Genomic DNA, 27,527 nt, shown 5'->3' on the forward strand with positions numbered 1-27,527 from the left:
TACCAACTGTTTGACCTAGGTTTGGGGTTGGACACTAGTTCTGAGGGAGGAGAAGGCAAGACCCTGGTATTGGAAAGCTCCCTTAAGGATGACACCAAGTGAGGTCTCTGGTTGTGAGTGGTGGGGAATGGAGTCCAGTAACTAAAAATGGGGAGCAGAACAGAGCAAAGGTCTGAGCAGATGGAGGCAGAGCTGGTTGCACAGGCAGGGGTGAAGGCCTAGGAGGCAAGGATTTGTTCCCCCAAACTTTGGGCAGTCATTGGAATAAGGGAATCAGCAAATCAATCAATATGTAGGCAGGTTGTAGGCAGTGGCCTGGGCTATAAAATGCAGGGCTCCTGAGTCACATAGGTGAAGAAGACACAGCCCCAGCCCACAAGGAGATTGTTTCATGGTTAGATTGATGCTCGCAAACAAGCAGAATCTATACAGTGTGTAGTGGTGGAGGGAGCACAAGGCATGATCAGTTAAGTTGAAAATATGGTCACTTGACTATGGCTTCCCTGGGGGTGGGGGGTGGCCCCAGTGTAGGATTTTGAACAATGAAGTGGGTTTGGAAACTCCAGAGCAGCATTACCCACCTTTTGATGGGTTATTGTTTTCTTGGATTTTTGCTACTCGATTTCCTCAGAAAGCACCTGCCTGGCATATTTCTGGAAGGTGGGTGGGATAAGCCTGTTTTTTGTTAATTAAATCACATTTTGAGTGTACCAGGGGGAGCTGGCTATGTTAAGAAACTGTGGTAAATCCTCTTGTTAATCAAAGAATCATTTTGTAATGTGAATGATGACACTCCTGTTTTTCTGCGTTTTAAAATTACATTTGATATATTTATTTCCATTAAACACCCAAAGGGGACTTTTGGAAATCAAACATAATTTAGTTTGGGAATCTTATTTGTAAATATTGGAGTACCTCATGCTGTCTCTGGAGACCCTCAGGGAGGTCCCCAACCAAAGTGGGAATTAATACCTTTCATGAAGAGGGATTCAGGGCAAGAATCAGATTTCCTGCAACCTCCCCACCCCACTTTGGCTAGTTAACTCCTTCGTATCTTTACCTAACTCAACTTAAATGCCCCCTTCTTGTGAGCTTCAATATTTTTGTGTTGGTAAAATAGGCATCATGTTAAACTTACCTTTATCATTTTTAAGTGTACAGTTTAGTGGCATTATGTCCATTCACATCATTGTGAGACCATCAATTCAATCCACCCTCCAAAATTCCTTCATCTTCCTCAATGAAACAGTGGCCCAGGGAAACACTAATTTCCAGGTCATCCCCCACCAGCACCTGCAAACCACCCTTTTGTTTTCTGTCCCTGTGCATTTGAGTACTCTTGGTATCAAACACCGCCATTTATTTATTTACTTATTTATTTATTTACTTACTTACTTATTTAATTATTAATTAATTTATTTAGAGAGGAAGGTGCGGGGAGGGACCCAGAAAGAGAGAGAGAGAATCTCAAGCAGATTCCACTCCGGAGGAGGAGCTCGACCTTATGATCCTGAGATCATGACCTGAGCCAAAATCAAAAGTTGGATGCTTAACTGACTAATCCACCCAGGTGCCCCAAGCTTCACTCTTTTAATTGGTTATGCAGTACAGTGTTTAAAGAGTCAAATTGTTTTATAAGACTTGTTATAAAAAGCAGCCAAGCAGCCAAAGAAGTTCCTCCCTCCCACATTTTACTCTTCAGCAACAATCATATTGAATTCTTTCAGTCTTGATGTTCACATCCATAAACCTAGGGAAGGTGCTTATATTGCTACTTCTGGATTTTTCTATTATAGGGCATTTTCTATTGATTTCTCACTATGAAAAATAAGAATTTAGCTTTCCCATAATTCCTTTGAAATATGTTTTACTGTGAAATGTATCATATATAGGAGAGTCTGTATCAAACTTCCATAGCTTGTTAAAAATAAAATACTGTTTACTTGTTCAGCTTAAGAACAAGATTGGAGGGCAACCCGGGTGGCTCAGCAGTTTAGTGCCTGCCGTCAGCCCAGGGCATGATCCTGGAGACCCAGGATTGAGTCCTGTGTCAGGCTCCCTGCATGGAGCCTGCTTCTCCGTCTGTCCGTGTCTCTTCCTCTCTCTCTCTGTCTCTCATAAATAAATAAAATCTTAAAAAAAAATCACTTAAAAAACATAACAAGACTGGGCAGTGTTAGAAGCCTGTATGTGCCCCTCATTGTGCTCCCTTCTCTTTTCCAGATGAAACCACTAATCTGTGCTAATAATTTCCTTCCTTTTCCTTATAATTATCCTGTGTGTACATATTCTTAAACAGTCTATTGTTTAGTGTTACCTGTTTGTGAATGCATATAAATGGAAACATATGGTATGTGTTTTGATTTTGCTCCTTTCACTCAGCTTTATAGTTCTGAGGTTTGTGCTTTGGATGCATGTAGCTATAGCTGATTCATTTTCTCTACTCTGTTTTTTTTTTTTTCTATTTTAAAGATTTTATTTATTTACTTATTCATGAGAGACATAAAGAGAGAGGCAGACATAGGCAGAAGGAAAAGCAGGCTCCCTGCAGGGAGCCCAATGTGGGACTGATCCCAGTACCCTGGAATCACACCCTGAGCCAAAGACACTCAACCACTGAGGCACCCAGGTGCCCCTGCTCTGTTGTTTTCTATATGAATACAATTACATCTCCATTTGTTCAATCTTGTCTAGATAATTGGTGCCCATGAGCAATAATTTCTCTAGGTGACATGGGCAGGAGTGGAATTGTGAGGGCATAGGTTGTGCAGTACTCTTTCAACTTCACTAGGTAATGACTGTTTTCCAAAGTAATCTTACCAATTTAAACTTCCATCAGGAGTGGATGAGAGAGGCTACTGCCTCCTCTCCTCCTGCCATCCTTGCTAACACTGGGTATTCACTGACATTAATTTCTGCCAATTTAGTTGGTATGATATGGTAATTTTATTGTGGTTTTCATCTGCTTTCCTTTGATTACTTCTCATTTTCATATTTTGAAAAGATCATTTGTGAGTCATCTTCTGTAAAATGACCTTTTATATCTTGTACCCATTAAAAAAATTAATGCACAGGTGTTCTTTATATATCATGGATATCAATAGTTTACCGGTTGTATGTGTTGTAAATATGTCCTCTCAGTTTAAAGTTGGCTTTCTACTCTCTGTCAAGGATTGTAAGAACAGAAGTTCTTAAAATTTATTTTAATTTGATTGATTTTATCCATCTTTCCCTTTCCGGGAATGTTTATGTTCTTTTTTCCCTTATGTCTTATTTACAAAAATTATTCACAATCCCAATGTCAGAAAATATTCTCTATATTGTCTTCCAAGTGTGTTATACTTTTGACTTTTACATGTGAATCTTTTAATCTACCTGGAATTGATTTTTATGTGTGGCACAATAGGGATTTAAGCCCATTTTTTCCATCTACATCTACAGTCATCCCAGAAACATACATTGAATAGTCTATTTCACAGTGGTCTGCTGTGCCAAGTCTGCAAAAAATGAAGTTTCCAAATATGCTCAGATTTGTTTCTGAGGTCTGTTCTATTTATCTATCTGTGCCAATACTGTAGTGTCTTAATTACTATAACTCTATAATATGTTTTAATGTGTCATGTAGAAAGCCCTCCCACTTTGTTCTTCAGGATTGTCTCAACTCTTAGGACATTTATTTGTGGTTTTTGGTATATGTTTCTATCAGCTTATAAAGTTTTGTGGAGCTGTTGGACTTTTGACTACAATTACCTTGCATCTCTGCAAGTACATGAGCACTTAAAGATATGTACATAAGTACATGAAGATAAAACTGCAGAATGTCCAAGACAAGAAGATCAAAGCAACCAGGGGTAAGAAAAAATCGCCTGCTAAAGAACAGTAAAGAGACTAATTAATTACCTTTTAACAGTAAAAATGGAAGCCAGAAGACTGTAGGAGAATGTTTCCAATGTGCCGAGAGTAAAACAATAATCAACCTGGAATGGATATCCAGTTAAACTCTTTTAAGAATGAAAGCAAAATAGGGGTTCCTGGGTAGCACAGTCGGTTAAGTGTCTGGCTCTTGGTTTCAGCTCAGGCTGTGATCTCAGGGTTGTGAGATCGAGCCCTGCTTTGGGCTTTGAACTCAGCATGGAGTCTGCTTGAGATTCTCTCTCCCTCTCCTTACCTCTCCCATCTGTGCTGTCCTAACTACCTTGCACCCAAATAAATAAATAAATAATAAATCTTAAAAAAATTTTTTGAAACAAATAGAGAATATCACTAAAGGAAAGTTTCAAAAGATATACTTCAAGCAGAAGGAAAATGACCCTAGATGTTCTCCTCGGAGGAAGATCAGAGACTGGGCTTAAGAGAACTCTTCCAGGGGAAAGTTTGCTTACCTCTCAGGTGTCTGGCTTTTATTCCTTTTTGGGATCTGTAGATTCTTACCCTCATGCCAAGTCAGTGATACGTATTTAAAATTATTAAAGATATTTTATCCAGCATTTTCTTGTTTCATGTGGGCAGGATTGTTTAGGTATCTAAACCACCCACCTGCAGGAGATGAAAGTCCTCCGACAGAACTTCAGGATACTCTCACTGTCTCCTCAGTCTGTATGAAGTCCATGCTACCTGTCCTCATGGCACATGCACCAGCTATATTTTTACAATTATTTGTATGCTCTTTAAATTCATTGTCTATTAGAGATCTAAGGGCCAGGTCTGTATTGTTCTCTATTTTATTCCCACAGCTTAGCAAGTGCTTGGCACATAGCAGATATTTGGTAGACATTTATTGAGTAAATGATCAGAAGAATAATTAATTTTGAGTGAGAAGCCTGTATTAGGTATTAAGTCAAGCACAGCTGTGTGTTTCTGCTTCAAATCCAGCCATTGGAGGCACGGCTTCAGGGCTAGGTGAATTCCCACAGAACTCTGCTGTGTAATGGGATAGCCATTAGCCACCAGTGGCTGTTTAAATTATTGGAATTAATTAAAATAAAATAAAATAAAATAAAATAAAATATTCAATCCCCTAAACACACTGGCCACGTTTCAAGTGGCTAGGGGCTATCCTATTGGCCAGTGCACACAGAACATCTCCATTATTACAGAAAGTTCTATTGGAAGGGCTGCCATAGCATTCTCAAGAATTCTGAAGTGCTCCCTTCTCTCTCTTTCTCTTTTGCTCACTCTTGATCTTTCTGTCTCTCTCTCCCTACCCCTAAACCAAAAATACAGGAATAGTTGTCTTATTATTAGTGACTTAAATGATGCTTTTGAACAAGAAGATGCTGGATACTTTTGGTGACTAGCACCATCCCACTTTTTTTCTTTTAAATTCCTGAGCTATTGTTTACTAGTACATTCTTTTATTCCTATTTCTACTAGAGCTGAATGTTACTTGGGTGGAAAGCCTAATTGCTTTCTTCTCTAGGTCCTTAAAGCCTTTGCTAATGTTTCTGTCTGAGAGTTCCCAAAGCCAGGGTTCTAGGAGAGTTTGGCATATCTGAACAGCTGAACCACAGAATAATGGAGTAGGTCCGGCGGGGTGTGGGAGCAGGGCATCCTGTCAATAAAAGAGCTCCCCTCTCTGCACACATGGCCAGTTAATTGGCCATTCTGGGAAAGTATGGATGGGGAGGGGGGCTTCTGAGAATCGCCGGTGACAGTTAAGTGGCCTTTTGTTGACGTCCTCTGCTGAACAACTTTGTTGGATTTAGCCTCTGCTTTTTCCTCTGCCTCCTGTGGATTTTCTGTTAGGTTCATTTACCATTCAGGCATCATCTTTCATTCTCCCCTTCCAATATGACTGCTTTGTGTCCTGGCCTTGGCTTTATTCCTGCTCTTCCCAGACCATAAAGGGGGCTGTGTGGGGTTTCGGCAGGATCGAGAAATTGACTCTGCTGTCTGTTGAGAACCATAATGATTGCAGTAACCTTGGTGTCTAGCAGAGGATGCGCTACCTGCGCCAGCCTGATGGCGACCAGCTGAAGATAGAGGAAAGGAGTCTTCACTGAATTCCTTCTCATGCTATAGATCTGTTTCCTCGGTTCCCTTCTCCGTTCCCTCCTGTCCCCCTCCCCCCTCCCCTACAACTGGAATCCTGGTCTAAGAGGCAGCTGTGACTAAGAGTTAATGCTGTGAAATAATAATACATTCTGTTTTTACAGGCTTGACCAAGCCAGTTCACCCAAGTTGTCTCACCTAATACCCAGCCCCCCACCCTACCCCTGCCCCAAACCCCTGTGAGGCAGGGAGGGGAGGTATTATTAACCCCATTTTACTGATGAGTAAACTGAGATTTAGAGAGATTAGGGCCGTTGCCCTCGGTCTTTCAGACAGGAAGTGAGCACGCGGTCTGTCTCTAAACCTAGTGTTCTTTCTTTTGGTGGCAGTGGCATCCGCACCCTTATGTGTAAGGAGGACTTGGCCCAGGGGAAGTGTGAGTGGATGGGGAGGGAGAAGGAGAGCATAGGAAGAGAGTTCAATGAGGAAGGAAGAGAGGAGTGGTTTCCTTGAGCTTCTAGCTGTTCTCATCTTTCTGCCTAGATGGAGGATTTGATGTTTACCAGAGACTGGCCCAGCAATCCTCCAGGAGGAAAGACAGCTAAGAGCCTCGTCTTCCTCTTTCCCTCTTTCCTCTTCCCAGGCGGGGATTTGCCTAGCAGTGGGGAGGGGTGGCCCTAGCTTCCCCCAGGCCCTGGGTGTGGGAGTCACACACCAGGTCTCCCCAGAGAAAGCCTAACACCCGTTCTCAGGCCGGGCCTGCCTGCCTTTAGGTGCTGCGTTGTCTTGAGGCCTCCACCATGCCTGGATGTGAGGAAAGCCCCTGAAGCTCGCCTGAAGGAAGAAGCATGCAGGGTACCCCCGGAGGAAGTGTGTGCCCTGGCCTGTCCCCTGTGGACAGGTGGACACTCCTGGTCTCCAGTTTTATTATGGTAGCAGCTTCGGGCCAAATGAATTTCACAGGGTAAGTGGCTGCTCCTTAACTGAGGGGGGCGGGGGCGGGGGAAGGCTGTCGAGAGTTTGGGGACCAGGTGTGTGTGGAGGGGAGGGAGGTGTCTATCCTACTGGGACCTGGCCAAAGTGAAGGGAATCGGGACCTCAGTTCCCATTCAGGTCCTCAGTCTCCCATGCCCATGCTCAAGGGCGGGACAAGCAGCTGTATCATTGTCCCTCACCACATGAGTTCTTAATCTGCAACCCAAGGGGAAGTTTCAGGGCTCCAAGAATCCCCCGATTCTTGATTATATGTAAGATAGTTTGCATATCTACTTTTCTTTCTGGGGGAGAGGTTTATAACTTTCCTGATTCTTAAAGAAGTGAGTAACCACCAGAAGACTGTGTGTCCCTGCCATAGGGATGCAGTATTGTCCTCCTGTGAATAACAGTAAGCATCTTCCACTCAGGCCCTCTAGGAACATGTTTCTCAGCCTTCCGAGATCACTATTCCATGGTGTCTCCATCATGGTGATTAGAGAGGGGCTTCATTCTTCCCGATACCAGAACCAGCCAGGGAGGGAGCTGGTGCCATCTGGGCAGCAGAGCCAGGATGTCACAGACAGGCTGCTGAATTGCACAGCCTCACAGCCACTCCAGTGGGATGGGAAGGGGCTCGGCTTCCTCCCTAAGGTCACGCGAGACTGAGCTCCCCTTCTGTGTCCTCAAGCTCTTGAGAGAAGGCTGGAGAGGCCAGAGGATTTGAACAGACTGTGGTTCCAGCCCTTGTATGAAGAGCACGTGGGGCCTCTGTTGGTCTCCCCTGACACTGTATCTATTCCTTCCTTTCACCCCTTCATTCCTTTTGTTCTCCAGCCCTCGTCCATTCCTCCTATTCCTTTTCTGTACTTCCTCCCCCATCTTGGTGCTGGGTTCATCTAGTCCCTTAGGTGGTCTGTCCTTGGGCCAGAGCAGCCCCTCTTGCAGAGCAATGTGTCCTGCTCAGAGTTCTCTAGCCTCCCAGCCTTCCTGCCAGGTGCCCTCGGCCTGGTGTCTTCTCACTCAGCCTCCTCCCAGCAGCCCAGCCTTCCAGGAAGCTCTCTCCACAGCTCCCTCTGCCCTCCCTGTGTCCTTCCAGAGACCAGGTTCTTCGAGTCTTGGCTAAAAATGAGAAGCAGCTTTCAGTTCTCAGGGATCTGGAGGGCCTGAAGCCCCAGAAGGTATGGACTCCTTAGGGCTGGGGAACACATTGTACATTCTTTTATAGTGGCTCGCACCTTCTGCCCCCTGTCCTGCTCCCCCCACCCCCAGCCTGCCTGCCCTGATAGCTCTGCCAAATATCAAAACACTGTGGAAAATCAAATGTGGCTCTTCTATAGGAAAGATTGGGAACACTCTGCCCAGAAAGTTGGGTGGCCCTTCTTGGCTTTCTCCTCTGTCCTAGATGGGGGGCTATTGCAGACCCTGTCAGAGGCCACCTCACAAGTGACTGGAATGCCCTGAAGCCACACAGGAAGTACATATGTCTCCGGGTGGGATGCCATGCAGTGTGCAGACTGGACACATCTGTTTCCCAACTGAAATGGCTTAGCTTGGCAAACCTGTGTTTTATTTGGGTTTGTCCCTGTCAGGCTGAGCATTTGTTTCCGAGAACATTTGTCCTCTGCAAGTATTCCACAATGGAAAACATTTTCTTCAACTGTTATAATAGAAGGGTTTCGTTTGAGGACTGTTGAGACAACCAGATATTTCTGGAGGTGGCCCAAAGCTCTTGTCGTGATTTGTTTGAGTACCCCTATCTACCGGGACTCATAACACTTTATAACAGTGCTCTCCATTGTACAAATTGGAAAACAGACGTTGCATTTGGATGACGTGGGAATCTGGATTGGGTTCCTCATGCCTGTCCAGGGTTTGAGGGCAGTGGTGCCTCCCTCTTTTGACCACCGTTCTTGTCCATGTTAATGCCCTATATGATGAGCTGGCTTGCTTTTAGCAACCATTTAGGGCTTTAGGAGTCCAAGTGAAGTTGCAGTGTGTGGGTTGAGGCTGAAAGATAAAGGTACGTGGAATTACAGAGGGAAACTCAGTTTGGGGATTTTGTTTGTTTGCCTCTGTTTTCCTGCTTGGCGTTAGGGTTTTCATTTCGAAACTGGGGCCCTTTTAACTGTGTAAGAGAAGAAGATCACCTGGCTACCCAAGATGCCTACAGGATCAGGAGGAAGTGTGGTCATCGTGTCTATTTTCCTTCCCTTTGTGACCAAGGTGGACTTCTGGCGTGGCCCGGCCAGGCCCAGCCTCCCTGTGGATATGAGAGTTCCTTTCTCTGCACTGAAAGACATCAAAGCTTTCCTGGAGTCTCATGGCCTTGCTTATAGCATCATGATAAAGGACATCCAGGTGAGGTCCTGCCCCAGTGCCACAGTAAGGGACCCACCTTCCACGTGCCTTGCTGGTTTGGGCCTAACATGGAGGAAAACAAACCAGAGCCAACAAGCATCTTGTTTCTGGGGTTCCATCTGCATTCTTGTGAACCAGCTGTGGAAGGAATGAAACCTTACATGTCCCAGAGAATATTATTTAAGTCTAGGACAGAGTCCATGCAGGGACTAGTGTGGTGATGGCAGCCACTGCAGGCGAGTCCTCTTGGGGAGGGGTTTGCAGCTCACAGCAACGGAGGAGTGTGGGGAGGAGGGAGACAGAGGAAGTAGCTCAGGTCTTTCCTAGGCATGAGGGGAAGGCAGCTGTGGACAACTACCTTGGCTTTTCTGACCATCGTGTCCTTGCCATGTCTTAGCCATCCAATACCAGAGAGCTCCTTCACTCCAGAGAAGTGGGCAGAGATGAAAGAAGCTGACTGTGAGCCTGCTGTGGTTTCCCTCCCAACATCAATACCATGAGGCTCTCAGTACTGGGTACCTCTCCTGTGCAGGATGCTCCCAGGGGAATGACTTTGGGAGAGGTGGCTGCCAACCCGCCCTCAGGTAGGGCAGAGGGAGCCTTCCTCCAGGCCATGCCAACCTCCCCGCCTCCACTCATCAGTGCCCCTTCCAGTCTTTTCTGAACATCATAAAATTTTATTTCCATTGTTCTGTCTTCAAGGCTATCCCAAGGAGCCTCCTTCTTAAAGCTGTCCTTGTGGGCAGAGTGTGCTGGTTAGGCCTCTCTGGTTGCACCCCTCTGCACATGCTGTTGTACACCTATAGCTTCATATCCACATCGCTTCCTCTCCAGCCACGCTGTGCTGCAACTAATCTCTGAGGGCTCCGAGTGTGGGAACAGTCTCCCTGAACACACACACTGAGACCACATGCCAAGGGATCAACGCATTAGGAGCATTCCCTTCCCATAGGAGCACAGGGCTGGGCCCCTTCGGTCCATTCAAAGACCTTATGTGTCCACTCAACATGGAAGGGTAGGCTCTTTCTCTAATTAATCCCCCACAAACCAAAATGGGGGAGACTTCCACAGACAAGACAGGGTACCACATCAAAAGAAATAGCACTCAATTCTCATTTTTAGCCCAAGCCTAAATTTTGAAGTTTGCATTTCCCTACTTCTGCCGTGCCCTGGAAACCCCACAGCATTTGGCAAACAGATATGAAGAGGTCTCTCAAAATTTCCTGTTGATTTCCACGCATCAGGAATGGCTCCAGAGGCACCTCTGAGCCTGCCCCCTGGCTCCTCCAGAGCTGTCGTCCTCATTCTCCTCAGCCTGTCCTCTCCTGTGACCCCTGGCCTGGAATCCCTCTCTGGTTGGGGGGGGGGGGGCATTATACTCCCTCTCAGGAAGATGCCTTGGACTCTCAGCCCTCCGCCAGGCAGGGTTTTCACCACAGACTGGTTCTGTCTGCAGTGCATCAAGCTCCAATTGTCAAACTTAAGATCCCATTTTGGCTTAGAGCGAGCTGGGGGTGGGGGAGGCTGCTGTGTGGAGTTGATTTGTGGTGATGAGGGGGAGGGTGCCCAGGAGGAGAAAAGCTCAGAGGCGCTAACAGGAGGGGAAGGCTTTGCACCACTCAGGTGGTTGGCGTCCAGCCTTATTTTCAGTTATTGACGCACAGGCCAAATTTCTTCTGAATCTTCCGGACCTTCTCAGGCCGTAGTATTTGGCATAGTGTCTCTTGCTCGGTGGGCTCTCAACTGTCTCGACAATTACTCTATTGGCAGGTTCAGAAAGAGCATGCCCAGACAGAGAACTTGCTATTATGTTGGTCTTTGTCTCCAGAGCCCCCTCTCCCGAGCCCCTTGCCTATCTTTAGGGGCTGAAACCCTAGCACCTACTATAGCACCTGCCACTCATTTGGGGCTTAATAAATGTTAGATGAATGAATGGATGCAAGAAAAGGAGAGAAATAAGGATGTGTTTGCTGGACAGTACCACCAGGCTGAGAGGGAGCTGGAAAAACCTCAATGCAGGCTTTGGCTTTGGCCAGAGGCACCAGAGATTTTTGAGGAAGGAAAGTGTACCCCAGCCTCCACCCCCGCCCCCAAGTTGTGATCAGGAGGCTGCTTGAGGTAGACGAGATGGGTTCCTTCAGTCCACTCACTGATGCCGAGATGCCTACTGTGTGCAAGGGGCAGGCAATATAAAGAGAAGAACTCTGGTCCTGTACCCAGGAGCCCGGGATGGGGTGGGGGTGGGGAGCGGAGGGGAGTAAATCAGTGATTACAATGGAGTGGATGAGTGTGCTGATGGAGTGCAGCAGGTTGCTATGGGAGCGAGGACAAGAGGCACTGCACGTCGCACTCTCAGAAGGCAGTAATTACGGCGCGGTGCGGCTGAAGAGCAGGCAGAACAGGCGAGGGGGGACCTGGAGGGGAAGGGGGCCCCCGATTGGCGATGGCCCGACCAGATCACAAAGGGCATCCTCTGCTGGGTGAAGAGGTCGAGATTTGATCCCAGAAATCATAGGGGAGCCATCGGAGGGCTCTGACATGATCAGATTTGCATTTAAGAAAAATCCCTCTGACAATGACAATGTTGAGTTGGGGACAGGAGCAGGGAGAGACTGACAGGCAGGAGGGTGCTGAGGAAATTGCAGTGGGCCAGGCAAGAAATTATCTGATTCAGAGAGAGCTCTATTTGCACTTAATTTTTCTTCACCTCCCCCTTTTTTCAGCCCTTTGGTTTTGGTGTGGTTTCTTTTTCTTTCTTTCTTTCTTTCTTTCTTTCTTTCTTTCTTTCTTTCTTTCTTTCTTTCTTTCTTTCTTTCTTTTTTTTCTCTAGGATGAGTCACCATGGAAAAGCTTCACTTGAGCAATCAGCTCTGTGGATTTTAATGGCTTTTTTCTGATTACAAAATTAATAAATATTCATGTTAGATAATTGGGAAAATAGGGGAAAGCACAAAGGAGAAAACAAAAACCACCATGCTCTGAGCATCTAGAGCAAAACACAATTTAGTGTAAATATTCCTTTGCCAATTCCCCCCCTTCCCTTACTGGATCATTCTCATTAGCATATAGATATAGAGTTATTTCTCTTGCCCTGAAAAAATCCACTCTTGATCCCTTCCCCTCACCTCCAGCCATCACACCATTTCTCTGCTTTCCCATATAGCAAAACCCCTGAAAAGGTGGACTATACCTGTCATCTTCATCCCTCACTTTGGGTGGACTGTCCATCACTCACATCAGCCAAACAGTCCTTGATGTCATCACCCACAGCTCCTAGATCCAACTCAGTGGTCAACTTTGAGTTCCCATTGTTCCTTCACTTTTCAGCACAACTGGTCACTTTCTCCTCTTTTGAAATATGTCCTGTCTTGGCCTCCAGAATGCTGCACTCTCTGGGGTTATCCCATCTTACTGGCTGCTCCTTGCATGTTGTTTTCCTGTTTCCCACCTCTGTCCTTTGACCTCTCCTCTATCCCTTTGTCCAAGATCATGGTGTTGAAAACCTTCAGCCCCCTGAATATTCTCATACTTATAGCTCCAGCCAGACTCCCACATCCGACCTGAACTGCAGCCCCGCACCTATATCCCACCACCTTCTCCACATCACCTCCTGCCTACCTAATGGACATCTCAAACTTCACTGTTTCAAATTGAGTACCCCCACCCCCAGCCTGCTTCTCCACAGCCTTCTCCATCTCAGGAAATGGCAGTGCCATTCTTCTGGTCACTCAGACAAGAAGCCTGGTGTCATCCTTGACTCCTTTCTCACATCCCACATTCAGTTCATCAGCAAATCCCCATCAGCTCTCCCTTTGGTATCTTACTATTCTGTGCTGCCACCCTGGGCCAGATCACCATCAGTTCCACACCTGGATTATTCCAAGAGTTTTGAACTGCTCTTCCCAGCACCACCCTTGCCTCCTTGTTACCTAGCCTTAAAACATCATTCAGAGGGGTCCTTTGCAATTATTAGTATTATATATTATATCCAATTATGTCACTTCTCTGCCTAAAACCCTCAGTGACTTCCCAACTCAGAGTAAAAGCCTTAAAATGGCTGTTAGGTGCCACATGATCTATGCCCCACCCCCACACCACTGACTGCTCTCCCCTCGCTCACTCTGCTCCAGACACTTGCAACTCCTTAAGGTTTCTTGAACTAGCCTGATCCATCCCTGCGTCAAGGCCCTTGACTAGATTCATACCTCAGGGCCTTTGCACTTCCTGGTCCTTATGACTGGAATGCTGTTTCTGCAGATATCTGTGTGACTTAGTCCCTCATTGCTTTCAAAACCTATTCACAGATCACCTTTTCACCTTATTTTAAACTGTACCCTTCTTCTCCTACATTCTCCAATTCCCTCCCTCCTTTCACTGCATCACTTTTCTCCTTGACACTTACACCTTCTAATATCCCATCTAATTTATGTCATTATGATGTCTATTGTCTGTCTACCCTGCCAGACTGTAAGCTCCATGAAGGCAGGCAGTCTTGTTTCGTTGGCTGTCACATCATTAGTACCCAATGTGTGCTCAACACTCATTCACTGAAAAGAAGAGATTAAAAAGTGGCCATGATGGTGGCTGGGGTGGGGTTGGACAGCATCTCTTAAAAGGAGAGGAGGCCAGGCAGGGATGAGTGGGAGAAGGCAAGGGAGGGAGCAGTCATGGGCAAGGATCCGAGGGAGAGGCAAAGTCCCCCTGCGCCAAGGGGGAACAGAGAGAGAAGGGCTGGCCCTTTTGTTGGTTCTGGGAGGGGGCCAGTTGCTGATCGACACCCTCAACGGACCGTTAAAGGGCGCCCTCCGCCATTCAGGTCCTTCAGATACCACTTCTCTCTGGAGGAATCTAGGTTTTCGGCTCATGCCTGGTCATGACTGTTCCATCGCAGAGTCCTGGAGTTACCCCAGGAATTACTGTTTGCCCTGCCATCCTCCTCCTCCTCATCATCATAGCTACATGCCAGGCAAGGTGTCAAGGAATTTACCCTTATTAACCGTTCTAATCCTCACAAGAGCACTTTAAAGAATGTGTACATGTGATAACTTTAGGAAGGCACAGAGAGATGAGCACTCTGGTAAACCGAGGCACCAAGAGATTAGTGACTTGTCCGTTAGTGATGGCGTCAGGATTCAACCTGAGGCAGCCTGGCTACAGGCCCTGCACTTGCTGCTCTTGTGCCCATCTACTTCCTCAGCAGCTGCCATTATTGTTGGTGTGGGTGGTTTTAACTTTGCCTCCTGGGCAGTGGAGTCACCCTTCAGCCTTGATCTCTGAGGGGGTCCATTCCAAAAACCCCAGATCTGTATGTAGCCACCAGCATGGAAGCGTGGACGGCAGTTGCTGCCCGCCAGGCAGCTGCTACTGCAAATGTCAGGCCTGGAAGAGAAGGCCAGGGACATATGAGCAGAGGTGATGCTGTTGTCCCAGAGCAGGGGGTGGGTGGGGGGTGGGGTTGGGGGTTGCTGAGATGCTCCCCATCCGCTGTTACCTGGAGTGGGGCCCATTTCCTGGGTGTGGTTGGAACTCAGCTGCCCATTCCCTTCAGGCACCAGAGTCACCTCCCGGGGGCACCTTGCTCGGCCCTCACGCCCTCCCCTCTATCCTGGAGGTGCTCTTCTTTGCTCTGTGTTCCCGGCCTTCCTCACCCCTGTCATAAATTAATTCACACCAAGGTATTACTTTCCTTGTCAGGTTATGGCTTCCAGGGAGGCAAATGGCTGACTTCGGAGTTGTTTCTTTTTTCCTCTGAGAAGCCTTGACAGGGCTGTAATTAGGCTTCCCGAGCCTGTGGCAAGACCGCATTCTTAGTTCTCCCATCTCCTTCCCTCAGCCCGTGAAGGGAGCAAACATCTGTGTCTTTTTCAGGCCAGGGTGGATTAGTGTTCTTGGAATTGGGGCCCAGCTGTGAGGCCCGAGCATTCCCAATTTGTAAGCGGGTGTCAGATCCATTCACAAGCCTGTGAGGGTGTTTGGAAAGTGATTTGCGGTGTGGTGCCGATTTCCCATTTGCCCCCAAGCTATTCTGTGGAACAAAGAACAGTCTCACGGGAGCTGTGTCCTTGTGGGTGTCCCTGGGGTGTGTGGGAAGAGTTGGGTCCTCTGGTCCGGTCTTCCACCTTTACCCACTGCCTCAGGATCCCTGGGAAGTCGGACATAGGGGCCCTTCATTCAGGTGGGGCCAGAGTGGCACTTCTGGGGGGCACTAGCCCAGCCTGCTTGCTCCCCTGCAGCTGCTCGCCACAGCTGGTTGCACCCGGCCCAGAGTGTTGGGCACGCATTGGTCATGGTAGGCTGCTGAGATTTCCGTTGGTTTCCTGGGAGAAGACAAGTCCCTTTTGTTAGAACTTCCTGGGGTGGTGCTTGTGCCAGCAAGGATCAAAGCTCTTCCAGTCTTCCCTCACTCAACCAGCAATGCCAGCTTTGCCCAAGTAAGAATGTCCCCAGCCCAGCCAGTTAGGGCAGAAAACATTGCAATCACAATTGCCTAAGGTGCACTGGGTGCTCCAAAAGAAAAGAAAATGAGGCCCAAGAACTTGAACTCCAGTTCCATTTTTAAATCTGGGCACTTGAGGGTTGTGAGCAAGCTGACTGGGGCAGCAGGGTGAGTGGTCACTGGGTGGTGACCACTGCAGGGATGATGGTGGGTACCTCTCTTCCGGCCCTGCCAACACTGAGAATTCCATGGCTTCTACTTTATTTTTGCCACTAGGGGCTTTTATTTTTGCTTTAGTATTATTTATTCATTTAGAAGATTATACTTGTTTTAGTATAAGCATGTTGCCAAAATGTAAAAACAGAGAAAATTTTCAAATTGCTTAAAATTATCATAATCTTTCCATTCCAACAGACATTGTTTACATTTTGGTCTTTTTTGACATTTTAGTGTCATGTTTTCCAATGCTCGGGGTATTGCTTCTTCATTATTTTAGAACACTTTTTAATTGCAACAGTAGTATAATGGACTTTTTTTACCTGTTGTTAACATTTTACACATTTGCTTGCTCTCTCTGTATGTACACACATATACACATACACACACAGATAAGAATACAGTTGACCCTTGAGCAGCATGGGTTTGAACTGTGTGAATATACATGTTTGTTTGTTTTTTTTATATAAAAACAGTACAATACTATAAATGTATTTTCTTTTCCTTATGATTTTCTATTTTTTAAAAAATATTTTATTTATTTGAGAGATAGAGCCAAGCAGAGGCAGAGGGAGAGAGAATATCTTAAGCAGACTCCACGCTGGACATGGAGCCCAATGCCAGGCTCAGTCTCACAACTCTGAGATCATGGCCTGAGTCGAAATCAAGAGTTGGATGTTAAACTGACTGAGCCACCCAGGTGCCCCTCCTTATGATTTTCGTAATATCATTTTCTTTTTTCTAGCTTGTTTTATTGTAAGAATATAGTGTATAATACCTAGAACATACAAAATATATGTTAATTGTGTATGTTACTGGTAAGGTTTCTGGTCAGCAACAGGCTATTAGTAGTTAAGTTTTGGGGAGTCAAAAGTTATATGTGGATTTTCAACAGCATAAGGGTCAGTGCACCTAAACCTCTCATTGTTCAAAGATCAACTGTATATACCTGTAGATATGTGTATCTATTTTTACGTGTGCATTTATGTTTATCATGTATATTCTAAGTATGTGTTTTTCTTATTAGCCTTTGTTTTTTTTAATTTTTATTTATTTATGATAGTCACAGAGAGAGAGAGAGAGAGAGGCAGAGACATAGGCAGAGGGAGAAGCAGGCTCCATGCACCAGGAGCCCGACGTGGGACTCGATCCCGGGTCTCCAGGATCGCGCCCTGGGCCAAAGGCAGGCGCTAAACCGCTGCGCCACCCTGGCATCCCTCGCCTTTGGTTTTGATAGCTAGCCAGCCCTAAGGGACCCAAGGCTAGGACTGGGGTATCTGCGTTCTTATCTCACCCCTGCTCCTTGTTGGCTTTGCCATTGAATCCCTTCAACTCTCCAATCTGGTTTATCTCTAAAACATGAATAGTTAATTCCTGGCCTGTTATTTGGTCATTTGACCAGATCAACAGAGATAATGAGGAGAAGGATGCCTGGTAAACAAAAAGAATGCTCTGGCCTGAAGCAAGGCATTATCAAGACTGACTGTGTCCAGACCTCAAACCAGGGTGACTCTTCACCCTTTGTAGTAGAGGGGCCCAGGTACTTCCCATGCTGCAAGTCAGCACAGAATCCTGAGATGTCTCTATCCCTGGGTGCCAATGTAAGGGTATGGGCTTGGGTGAAGGGCACCCGCCTACCTCACTGAGTCCCAAGCTGGGAAAAGTATCCCAGAATGATGTGGGAGGGCAACCCAATCCAACTATATGCCCTCCCTATGGTCAGTGGGAAGTACCCCATGAAGACTGGGTACCAACCTCAGATAATACCAATAAGGACAGCAATAAGGACATTGCTTTTGGCTCACTTATACTTGTGTTTAAGAGGCCATTAAGATGGTGAGAAAAACACTGTTGACACATTAATCCCATAATTATTTGGAGCAGCTTAGTTCATAGCTGGCTTTCCAAATGGTCTGGACATCAATCGTTTAGGCTACTCTCTGTGGGTAGAGTGGATGTTACGGGTCAGGGGAGCCCTCTGCTCCTCTAGGGGGGCCAGTGTGCATGGATCAGCTTGGGGCTTGAATCAGCAGTGTTCTGAGAGGGCAAAAGCAATGTTGGCAATAGATCATGAGCACTTTTCTAAGACATTTTCATATCCACCGTTACATTGTGTCCTATGAGATGGGCAGTGCAGGTATTACTGTCCTAATGTTCATGCTGATGAAACTAAGGCCAGGTCTCCACAGCAAATTGGTGGCAGATGTGGAACACAGCTCTCTGGACTCCTCACCCCATGCTCATTGGGGAAATGGTGGCGTGAATATCGGCTTGCCACACGGAATCACCCAGCAACTGTATCACCTCCTGTTGTGCAGTTCACACTCTGGTGGCTCATTCACCTGTGTCGGTGCTGTCTTTGTGCACAGCCAGCTGAAGCAGGGCTCTAAGGAGGCACGCCTGGCCTAGTCCTCCCCTTCCTTTCCAGTATGTGCTCTTATTTCCTAGGTGCTGCTGGACAAGGAGAGAGAAGCCATGGCGAGGTCCCGCCGGTTGGAGCGCAGCACCAGTAGCTTCAGCTACTCCTCTTACCACACTCTGGAGGAGGTAGGTCTCCCCAGTCAGACTCTGGGCTCCATCATCCCTCTGGGCTCTCAGGGTCTCCAGACTCAGGCAGAGACTCATGAAAGACTCCGAGGTCTGTGGGAGAGAGAACAGAGTTGCTTCAGTTGGAGAGAATTCTTGATAACAGTTACAGGCAGCTAGAGGAGGCATGACTGATTGTGACTTGTTTATAAAGGAGAACATAGACACATCCAGTCCAGAAAGAAACTCAAAGCATAGGTCCCACTTTCATGTAAAGGACGTGGTAATATTGATATGGTCCACTATGTTATCATCATCATTATTCTCCCAGTTTCACATGGCCTATAAGAGAAGATCCATGTTCCCCCATATATTTGGTAATTCAGTTATATCCACTGAAAGAGAAAGGGAGAAGATTAATATGGCCTGTCAGTATTTATTGGTATCGGAGACAAATAACCCTGCCTTCAAAGGGCTTAGAGTCTAAAAGGGCCGAGAAGACTGAAAAGCACTGCAGGATCTGTGGGGTCTGTCAAATGGCCTGACTGGGCCAAGAGAATGGAAGCAAGAGAGACTTCCACCCCGAGAGAGCCTTGCAGGCTGACCCTGGGGACTGAGCAGGTGAGTATGTGCAAGGGCTTAGCTCTGCGTGTGCTGAGTTGCCTGCGAATCCAGGCTGACAGCAGCCCATTGCCTTAGGCCTGGTGGGTATCTTTGATTTGTGCACTTCTCCATCTGGGCTCTTCTAGATCCTCAAGGGAGGTGGGAAAGCATTCAGGAGGGAAGGGGGGTACCTGGGGCGGGGGAGACCCTTGGTGTTTGCCTCTCCCTGCCTAACTGCCTGTCCGATAAACTTCATTCCTGTCAGATATATAGCTGGATTGACAACTTTGTAACTGAGCATTCAGATATTGTCTCAAAAATTCGGATTGGCCACAGCTTTGAAAATCGGTCCATTCTTGTTCTGAAGGTAAATAAAAGCTGGCAGTGTTGACCACTAGACTCTACAGTGAGAGCTTCTGGCATAAGATTGAACTTGTGTGGGGCCGTGGCTGGCTGGGAGTTTTAGGGACAGAGAAGATGTTACGGGTATACTCAGTATACTCCTGCCCTGAGGTGACCCACAGCTCTGGGGTTGTGACATTCAGGGACCCACCCTCATAGATAGGGACAGGTGACAGTATGATGACCTGGCGTGTCTTGGGTCAGGAAGTAGGTGGGAGGGTTGCTAAGGAGACGGAACTGCAAGGTGGCAGTTGGGATGTGAATGTGGGGGAGCTGACATTCTCTCCGTTCCCTCGGTTTCTTCATCTGTTAAATGGGAAGAGAGGTAAATAGAGGCCTCATTTACAAATGACTGAGGTCATCTGGCTCAGGCAGCCCCACAGATAGGCCTGAGTCTGTGGGGAGACACCCCCAGCCCTTCACAGGGGCCACTGGAAACAGAGTTGGGTCAAACTTGACAGCAGCGATGCCCTTGGTCGTGAATGAGGCAGGATAGGTAGGAGCATGGAACCAACTGGGAAACAATTCTTAGAATGTGCCCTGAAGGGCGCTCAGGAGTGTGGACTGCACAGGGGACGTGACATCCAGTTCTCAGAGAGACAAGTGCTGTCGCTCTCAACAATGCCCTGGAGGGTTCTTCCAAAGGGTCAAGCATCCACCTCTCACTTGGGACTGACCTCCCCAGTCCCTGCTTTGACTTCCCCCAGGGGCTGTCGGTGTTCTCTCTTTAATGTTGTGTAAGACCTTTCAAAGTGTGGTCCTGGTGCCTCAGCGGCATCTCCAGGAGCTTGTTAGAAATGCCCAACCACAGACCCCTCCCCAGACCTGCTGACTGAGAATCTGCATTTTAGTAAGATCCTGGGGGATTCATGTGCCCTTTAAAGTTTGAGAAACCCTTCAAGTCTGGGAAGCTTCATGCTTCTAGCTGGATCACTGGGCTCTCCACGTGCACTTGTACCACTGTGTCACCAGGGTCCCACACATGTGCACTTGGTGGACTTGTGCATAAGTACCTGCACACACAGTCCCCCTCTTGGGTGCGTAAGGCCACTCCAGGCAGTGAGGATACACCTGGGGCCTCCTTCTGGGAGCCCAGGGACAGCCCTGTAAGCTGTCTCAGTTCCAACTTGTTTGGGACCTGGTGCTTTTACCCAGTTCAGCACTGGAGGTTCTCAGCGCCGGGCCATCTGGATCGACACCGGAATCCACTCCCGGGAGTGGATCACCCATGCCACTGGCATCTGGACAGCCAAGAAGGTCAGCACCAATGATGGGGGTGGAGCAGGGGTGGGGACTACTTGACTATTTTAGGGTGCCTCCAGTTGAAAAATTATACTTGTTTAGACTCAGGGGCTCTCTACCCTCCTGTCCTTTGGAATAGCTGCCATGTGCTCTGCCCTTTTGCAGCATAGTGCCCACATCTATCCTCTGCCTTCCAGTTGTCCAAGCCTTTAATTCTGCACAAAGAATGTATCTGATGGCCTGATGCCACCCCTGCCTGCAGCCACTGTCTGTGCAAATGTCCTGACCCGCCTTAGAGGAGAGCGCAGCAGTGCCTACCATCTCTCTGCCTGTACCCACTCTGCCCTTGCTTGCAGATTGTCAATGAATATGGCAAAGACCACACCCTGACAAACATACTGAATGCCATGGACATCTTCATGGAGATTGTCACCAACCCTGATGGGTTTGCATTTACCCACAGCATGGTGAGGGCACTTGGGAAGGAGAGGGTCAGGGGTCAGGGGTCAGGGTCAGCTCTAGGGGGATGCAGGAAAGGTAACTGCAGCTTTGGAAAGCTGGACTGAGGTTCCCTGGGGACCGGCCCCTCAGGGGCTCCAGGTGGAGGGAGGGTCTCTCGAAGGCAGACAGGTAACCCTGATCCTGCAGCTCTGGCTCTTGCCTTTCCACCCTTGCCCTGCTGCCTGGGAAGACCACTGTTGGCAACCTGTGCCTGTCCGCAGGCCTCTCCCCACATCCTGGCTTTAGCCATGAGCTGATCCGCAGTCCTGACCTAGCCTTATGCCAGCCCCATCCTGCCCTAGAGAGTCCTTCCCCTTTGCCTTCTCTGTCCCACCAGACCCGCCTTCCTAGGACAGGATGTCAGAGGCTCCCGCCCTTGGGAAAGGGGGTGAATGTCACCTGCCCTGGGTTTTTTTCAGAACCGCCTGTGGCGGAAGAACAAGTCTACTCGACCTGGAGTCTTCTGCATTGGTGTGGATCTTAACAGGAACTGGAAGTCGGGCTTTGGAGGTATGGCAGTCTGCTGGACCTGGGGGTGGGCTGGAAAAGGCCTTGATCCTTGGCACATCTCCCACAGTCATGTTATGTGGACACATAATTTGGGAGGCAGTGTAGTTAGGTAATGCAAGTGAGTCATGGCTGGGGACAGGCAAGCACGTGCTTCAGATGGGCCATGTGATACAGGAGAGGTGGCCCACGTGTGGTAAATGTATGCATAGGCTCCAGCTTGGTGGGAAACACGGGAAACAGCTCCCTGAATAGAACTAACTGTAAGGGTCGAGTCCTAAATATGGCAGATAGCCTTCAGGTTGTACCTTCAAGAGGTACAAGATGGTCTTGCTAGTTGTTCGGGACTCAGAGTTTAAATAGGCCCCCGGAATCTTTCTAGCCCTTCCTAATAGGGAGCCCACCAAAAGAAAATGCCTCCAAACTCATTTCCTGAGAGCCACGACCAGAAATTTGCCCTTTGGGGAGGCAGAACAATAGTTTTAATATAGAATAAGCCAATTTCTTATCATCAACACTGACTTGAGGCTGCTGTGTATGTGTGTGTCTGTGTTTTCCCAGTTGCTTTGTAATTAATCCTGGGCTGACGAGCTGCTGCAGATCTGCAGGGTCCTGTTGTTCTGGGCAGAGGTGGACAGCTTCCTCCCAAGTTCCTCCAGTGTTCTTCCCAATGATCTCCCTTACCATGCCAGGGGCCTAGGTACTAGATGGGGGAACTGAGGCCTCCAGAAAGCCTAGAGACCATGAGGAATGCAGTCATTTGATGGTGGGATGCTGGGTCTAGCCAAGACAGGTTGCAAGGGTACAGCCTTCAGGCTCTGGATGCAGCACCTGGTATACTGCGTAAAGTTTGACTCTGCAGGAGAAGGTGCCATTGCTGTTGAAAAGCTGATTCAGAGATGGGTGGCTAAACTAATGAGATGGAACATTCTAGATCTGCCCATCACTTTGAAAATCTGGCTTCTTTCAGTCTGTTCTCATTGAAAAATAAGCATCTGAAGCATCCGGAGGGAGGCTCTTAGCTTGTGATGTGGGGGTTGTCTGAGAATCTGGCACTGTGTGTGTTGCTGCTTGTGCAAGGGAACACAGCTGTGTAAAAACAGACATTCTCACCTCCAGATGACCAGACACTTGCCTCATATGGGCATTCACGTGGGCCCCTCAGAACTGGTTGAAGCGAGTACCTGTGGACCCCCAAGATAGACCAGCTAGGGAAAGGCAAATGATCTCTCAAAGAAAATAACTTGTGTGTGTTTCACCATGGGGGTGGGGGTGGAGTGGGGGAATCAGTATATACACAATGTAACAACAACAACAAAATATATGGGGGAAAAAAGCCCAGAGGGGACTAAAACCTCCCATAATCCCCCTACCCAAAGATTACTGTTTTTAATAATTTACCATGTCCTTCCAGAGATTTCCCTTTGCTACAAATTACATTTTCAGAGGAGGAAAAATAAATAGCTAATGAATCCATTAGCAGGTACTTGTGACACAGGCAGGCTCAGAGGACTTGGACTGTGAACGTCAGAGAGAGGCAGGCAGCTAATTCCCATTTGGTCAGGGGAAGATTAGTTTATGCTGCTTAGCTCAAACCAGAACTAATGGCCTGAAGTGTTTCTCCATATTTGGGCAAAGCCACCTGGTTGTTGGCAGGGGAACCGCTCTCCATGCGTGGGCTGCAAACGCAGACAAAGCTCTCAGCCTCCCCTGCTCTGCTCATCTGTTGCTGTTTGTCATTCATCAAGTGGAGCAGGTGCAGAAGCTCCCGGCAGACACAACAAACAGGGCTACTGTCCAGCCTGTGGGGCTGGTCCTCACCCTTGCTTCCTGCAGGCACATCCCCTTCTAAGCAGGGTCCTCACTCCAGGAGGGACCTGCAGACCAAGGAGGGATGTACTGCCCGGTGACAGAACTGCCTCTGGGCCTGCCGGTGGACAGAAATAGTGTGTGTCTGGGTTGGTGACTCAGGCAGGAAGATTTTGTTTATGGTTTTATCATTGCCTTAATTTAATTGCTGCATAATGAGTAATCTGTAGACCATCCCTCCCACTCATGCTGCCCTTACCTGCACTCTCGGGGAGGACTGGTTTGCTGCAACCCTAGCGCAGCATCTCAGCCGGTCCCTGGGCCAGCTCCTCAGCAATCTGGCCACGCGCTGCCTTGCGGGTCTGGGGTGGGTGCTCTGGCATCCTCAAGAGGATTCAGAAGTTGGGGTGATCCCTGACCTCTGCATCGGGCTTGTGTGCAGTCATTTCAGGGAGGAGGAGGGAGAGGAGAAACTGTGATGGTTCTTTCCAAATGTGTTGCTAACCCACAAATCTTGACCAGCCCACAGCCCAGCCCTCCATGACATGGCCCTTGGGGAGGGGAAGAAGACAGAAGAGGAGGGTGAGAGGAAGAAAAGAGATGGAGAGCAAAGAATCCAGGAGATGGGAACAAATTAAATTTGTGAACAACATAGAAGCTCAGCTCCTGTCCCTAAACTGAGGTCCCCAAGAATTGTCAAAGGCTCTTTACATCTGTGGCTCTCAGGCCAGCCTCAAGCAGCTATGAGGATCTGTTTGCTCTTTTTCTGGCCCCGAGTCCATGTTGCTCCTGGGGCCATGGTTGTGGCAAATCCTGAGCAGATACTAAGTCTGAGCGCTCAACTGACCCACGCCTTCTGCCTGGCAGTGAACGGTCAGCAGAGAAGGGTCAGCTCAGAGGGGTCGCCGCTTGTAGAGGAAGCCAAGGGTGGAGACCTAGCGTTTCCTCTGAAGGCAGCCACTGAAGCAGTCCTTTTCTATGGAATGGGTCAAGACTTAAGCAAAGGACAAGTCGAGAGTCTGTGGGCTCTCTACAAGGCCCACAGAGTTGCTGAATCATGGTGTGGCTGCACTCCTCTGATGTATTGGACTAGAGGATGCAGTAGTGATAAATACCCATCCAAATCTCAGTGGCTCCATGCAGTAAAAGTTTATTTTTCTCATACATGAAGTCCCATGTGGGTAGGTAACTTTCCTTGGCAGCTTTCTTCCAAAGATTCCTCCACCTAGAGTTTTTTGCTTCCAACCACAGAGACAGAAGAGACTGTGGGGAAGTCATGCCTGCTCTTAACATCCTCAAATGAAAAGTGACACATCGTTACTGCTCACATTCTCGTTGGTCAGAAGCAGTCACATGGCCTCGACCAAGCTGCAAAGGAGGCTGGGAAATCTCGAAGAATACCTGGCTATTTTGTGAGCATTAAGTGTCTTTCCCAAACCCGGGAATTTGAAACCTCTGAGTGCTTTTCTTTTTCTTCCAGGAAATGGTTCTAATAACAACCCCTGCTCAGAGACTTATCATGGGCCCTCTGCTCAGTCGGAGCCGGAGGTGGCTGCCATTGTGGACTTCATCACTGCCCATGGGAACATCAAGGCTCTGATCTCCATTCACAGCTACTCTCAGATGCTCATGTACCCTTATGGGCACTCACTGGAGCCTGTTCCAAACCAGAAGGAGTTGGTGAGACTGGCTGCCTGGGGTTTGGAGGAGGCATCAGGCAGACCCCCAGAGGTTCAGGCCCTCACTCTGAAACAAGGATCTGGGCCTGTTGACCGTGTGGTAGGGAGGAGGGGGAGAGCTTGTTGTTCTCACATGTGGTCAAATTCAATGCCAGAGCCACTGTGCTCCCTTCCCATGGACTCATTCAACTTCCAGGACTCCTAAGTTCTTATTTCTCAGCAGTTGGTGAGGGTGTGGGAGTGTGGGGAGCCCCAGCCTCACATCTGGATGTAATCTCGCAGTACAATCTTGCCAAGGACGCAGTGCAGGCCCTGTATCAAGTCCACGGGATCGAGTACATTTATGGCAGCATCAGCACCACCCTCTGTGAGTGTGCCTCCCCCCTGGCCGCTGCTGTAGGTGTCACCCCCACCTGGGGTCAGGAGGTACAGGCTCTGTGCTGACCATCAGAGCTGGCTGGCCACAGGGCAGTGCCGGAGATCTAACCGGGCTGGGTCAGAGCTGGTTTCCACATCTGAATAGAGGGATGAGCAGTGGTACCCAGAAACCGGCAGCTATTTCTCTGCAGCATCCATTAATGTCCAGCTCCCAGTGTCTGGCTTATTGTGATGTCCCTTGAAGGAGAAGATCTCCAGTGTGGAGGCCTTGAGGAGCTTTCTTTTTGGCCGGGGGCAGAGCAAGGGGAGGGTAGACAGGGTGTGGCCCAGGTTGACGCTCGGTCCGGAAGCTTGTTGTTGTCTGGGGTGGGTTGGGGTTTGGCCCCCAGGGCTAGTTTCTGCTCAGGATGCCTCTGCACTTTAGGCCCACACTCTGTTCTTCCTCTGGGGGGCATTTCTTTGCCCTTTTATATCCAGACATGGCCAGCGGGATCACCGTCGACTGGGCCTATGACAATGGCATCAAGTACTCCTTCACCTTCGAGCTCCGGGACACGGGGCGCTACGGCTTCCTGCTGCCGGCCTCTCAGATCATCCCCACGGCCCAGGAGACGTGGCTGGCGCTTCGGACAATCATGGAGCACACCCTGAATCACCCCTACTAGCAACAGCACTGAGGGCAGAGCGGGAGCATTCATTTCCTACCCCCAGGCCTGAGAGGCTCCTCCTGAAGCCCAAGTTGTATATCCTCTTCCCCACACACTCACCCTGGCCCCTTAGCAAATAAATACGAGTTTGAACAGGCTTGGCGGCCTCTGGTGCTGGCCACCGATGCCTTTGGGCAGCTTGAAATGCCTCTTCACACCTCAGGAATTCAGGAGGCTGAGGGGGCTAGCAGACCTCGTATTTCTTCCTCCTGCAATGTTCTCCAGGCCCAGAACAGATAACTCAGTCTCCGGGAGCTGAGACACATAGACACATTGTCCCCTTGGTGTTTATACTCTAAGATGATCCTGGAGGGGACAATGTTTGAGCAAAAGGATTGGGTCTCCAGTGGTGGCGTTTCTGGCACCATGAGGGATAGGTGGGTACAGACCGGCGACTTCGTCCACTTCCTGTTTCATTTCCCATACTGTGTAGACAGGCAGGGGCACATTTCAGTGGCTCCCATTTAGAAGATCCCATTCATCCTCTAAGGGAAGACTGAGCACCCTCCCAGTCTCCCCTGGTCTCGGGGGCAGAGTCACAGCCAGTCAGTGGCAGCACAGCAAAGCATCACACATCCAGGAAGAGGAGTCCTCTTTCTCCTTTACCCATAGTCACCATGGTTGTCAGGCACCGAGCAGTTAGTCCAGGGCAGGCATTTACTAAGTAAGGACTCTATTTAAAGGAGAGAAGGGGATGATATTTTGAGATACAAATGAGGTGCCCTCCACTGCATCCGGAAGCTCCTTATAGCTTTTGTCTTCCTCCACCTTTGGGGAGCAGGGATGGTGGGCCTATTTGTCCTGCCCTCAGGGGGAGGCAGGTACTCTGAAGAAGCCACATGGGTTTGTGTCAGTCTGAGGCAGAAAACAAGACTTTCATTCACAAGGGCCAGACTTTTGTTGTTTCTGTTGCAAAAGAAAAGAATTGTGGGACCTGTGATTTGGTCCCTGAGGACACATGGCACAGGGTTTTACTATAAATCACATATAGGATATGGAAGAAAGCAGGGTGAAATAAGAACAAGTCTCCCTTTCTACCCAACCTGTAAAAGAAGACAGAGGTCGACTCAGTGGAAGGCGGGGATCGGCAGTGATGAAAAATCTCATAAGTAAGGCCCATGTCCAGTGTGGCAGCTGAGCAGCAGACTGAGGATGGCTAAGTAAGGGGTCTAGATAGGTGATAAAAGTGTACCTGTG

General features: G+C 48.3%; 1 protein-coding gene and 1 long non-coding RNA gene across 9 annotated transcripts in view; one reads left to right on the top strand and one right to left on the bottom strand.

The window, feature by feature from the left end:
* LOC140609269 (uncharacterized) overlaps positions 1-5,084 on the bottom strand; it is a 15,012-nt gene extending 9,928 nt beyond the window's left edge. The window contains exon 1 of the long non-coding RNA XR_012011172.1: positions 4,537-5,084. This is a non-coding gene — a long non-coding RNA (uncharacterized lncRNA). The remainder of the gene's footprint in view (positions 1-4,536) is intronic.
* CPA5 (carboxypeptidase A5) overlaps positions 1-26,427 on the top strand; it is a 37,560-nt gene extending 11,133 nt beyond the window's left edge. Inside the window, exons 1-13 of one of the 8 annotated variants that reach the window (XM_072784568.1) lie at positions 5,126-5,519; positions 6,381-6,400; positions 6,765-6,955; positions 8,063-8,144; positions 9,190-9,324; positions 18,425-18,523; positions 19,371-19,472; positions 20,663-20,764; positions 21,106-21,216; positions 21,670-21,760; positions 25,047-25,246; positions 25,528-25,612; positions 26,101-26,427. In XM_072784568.1, coding sequence (XP_072640669.1) covers positions 6,840-6,955; positions 8,063-8,144; positions 9,190-9,324; positions 18,425-18,523; positions 19,371-19,472; positions 20,663-20,764; positions 21,106-21,216; positions 21,670-21,760; positions 25,047-25,246; positions 25,528-25,612; positions 26,101-26,288 — 1,311 coding nt within the window. In that variant the 5' untranslated portion in view covers positions 5,126-5,519; positions 6,381-6,400; positions 6,765-6,839 and the 3' untranslated portion in view covers positions 26,289-26,427. Of the gene's footprint in view, positions 1-5,125; positions 5,654-6,380; positions 6,401-6,764; positions 6,956-8,062; positions 8,145-9,189; positions 9,325-18,424; positions 18,524-19,370; positions 19,473-20,662; positions 20,765-21,105; positions 21,217-21,669; positions 21,761-25,046; positions 25,247-25,527; positions 25,613-26,100 lie in introns of those variants that run through there. The other 7 variants (XM_072784572.1, XM_072784567.1, XM_072784570.1 and 4 more) reach the window with 7 other exon arrangements.
* Positions 26,428-27,527: the final 1,100 nt, after the last annotated feature.

Source organism: Canis lupus, chromosome 18, assembly GCF_048164855.1.
Source record: "Canis lupus baileyi chromosome 18, mCanLup2.hap1, whole genome shotgun sequence".
NCBI lineage: Eukaryota > Metazoa > Chordata > Mammalia > Carnivora > Canidae > Canis > Canis lupus.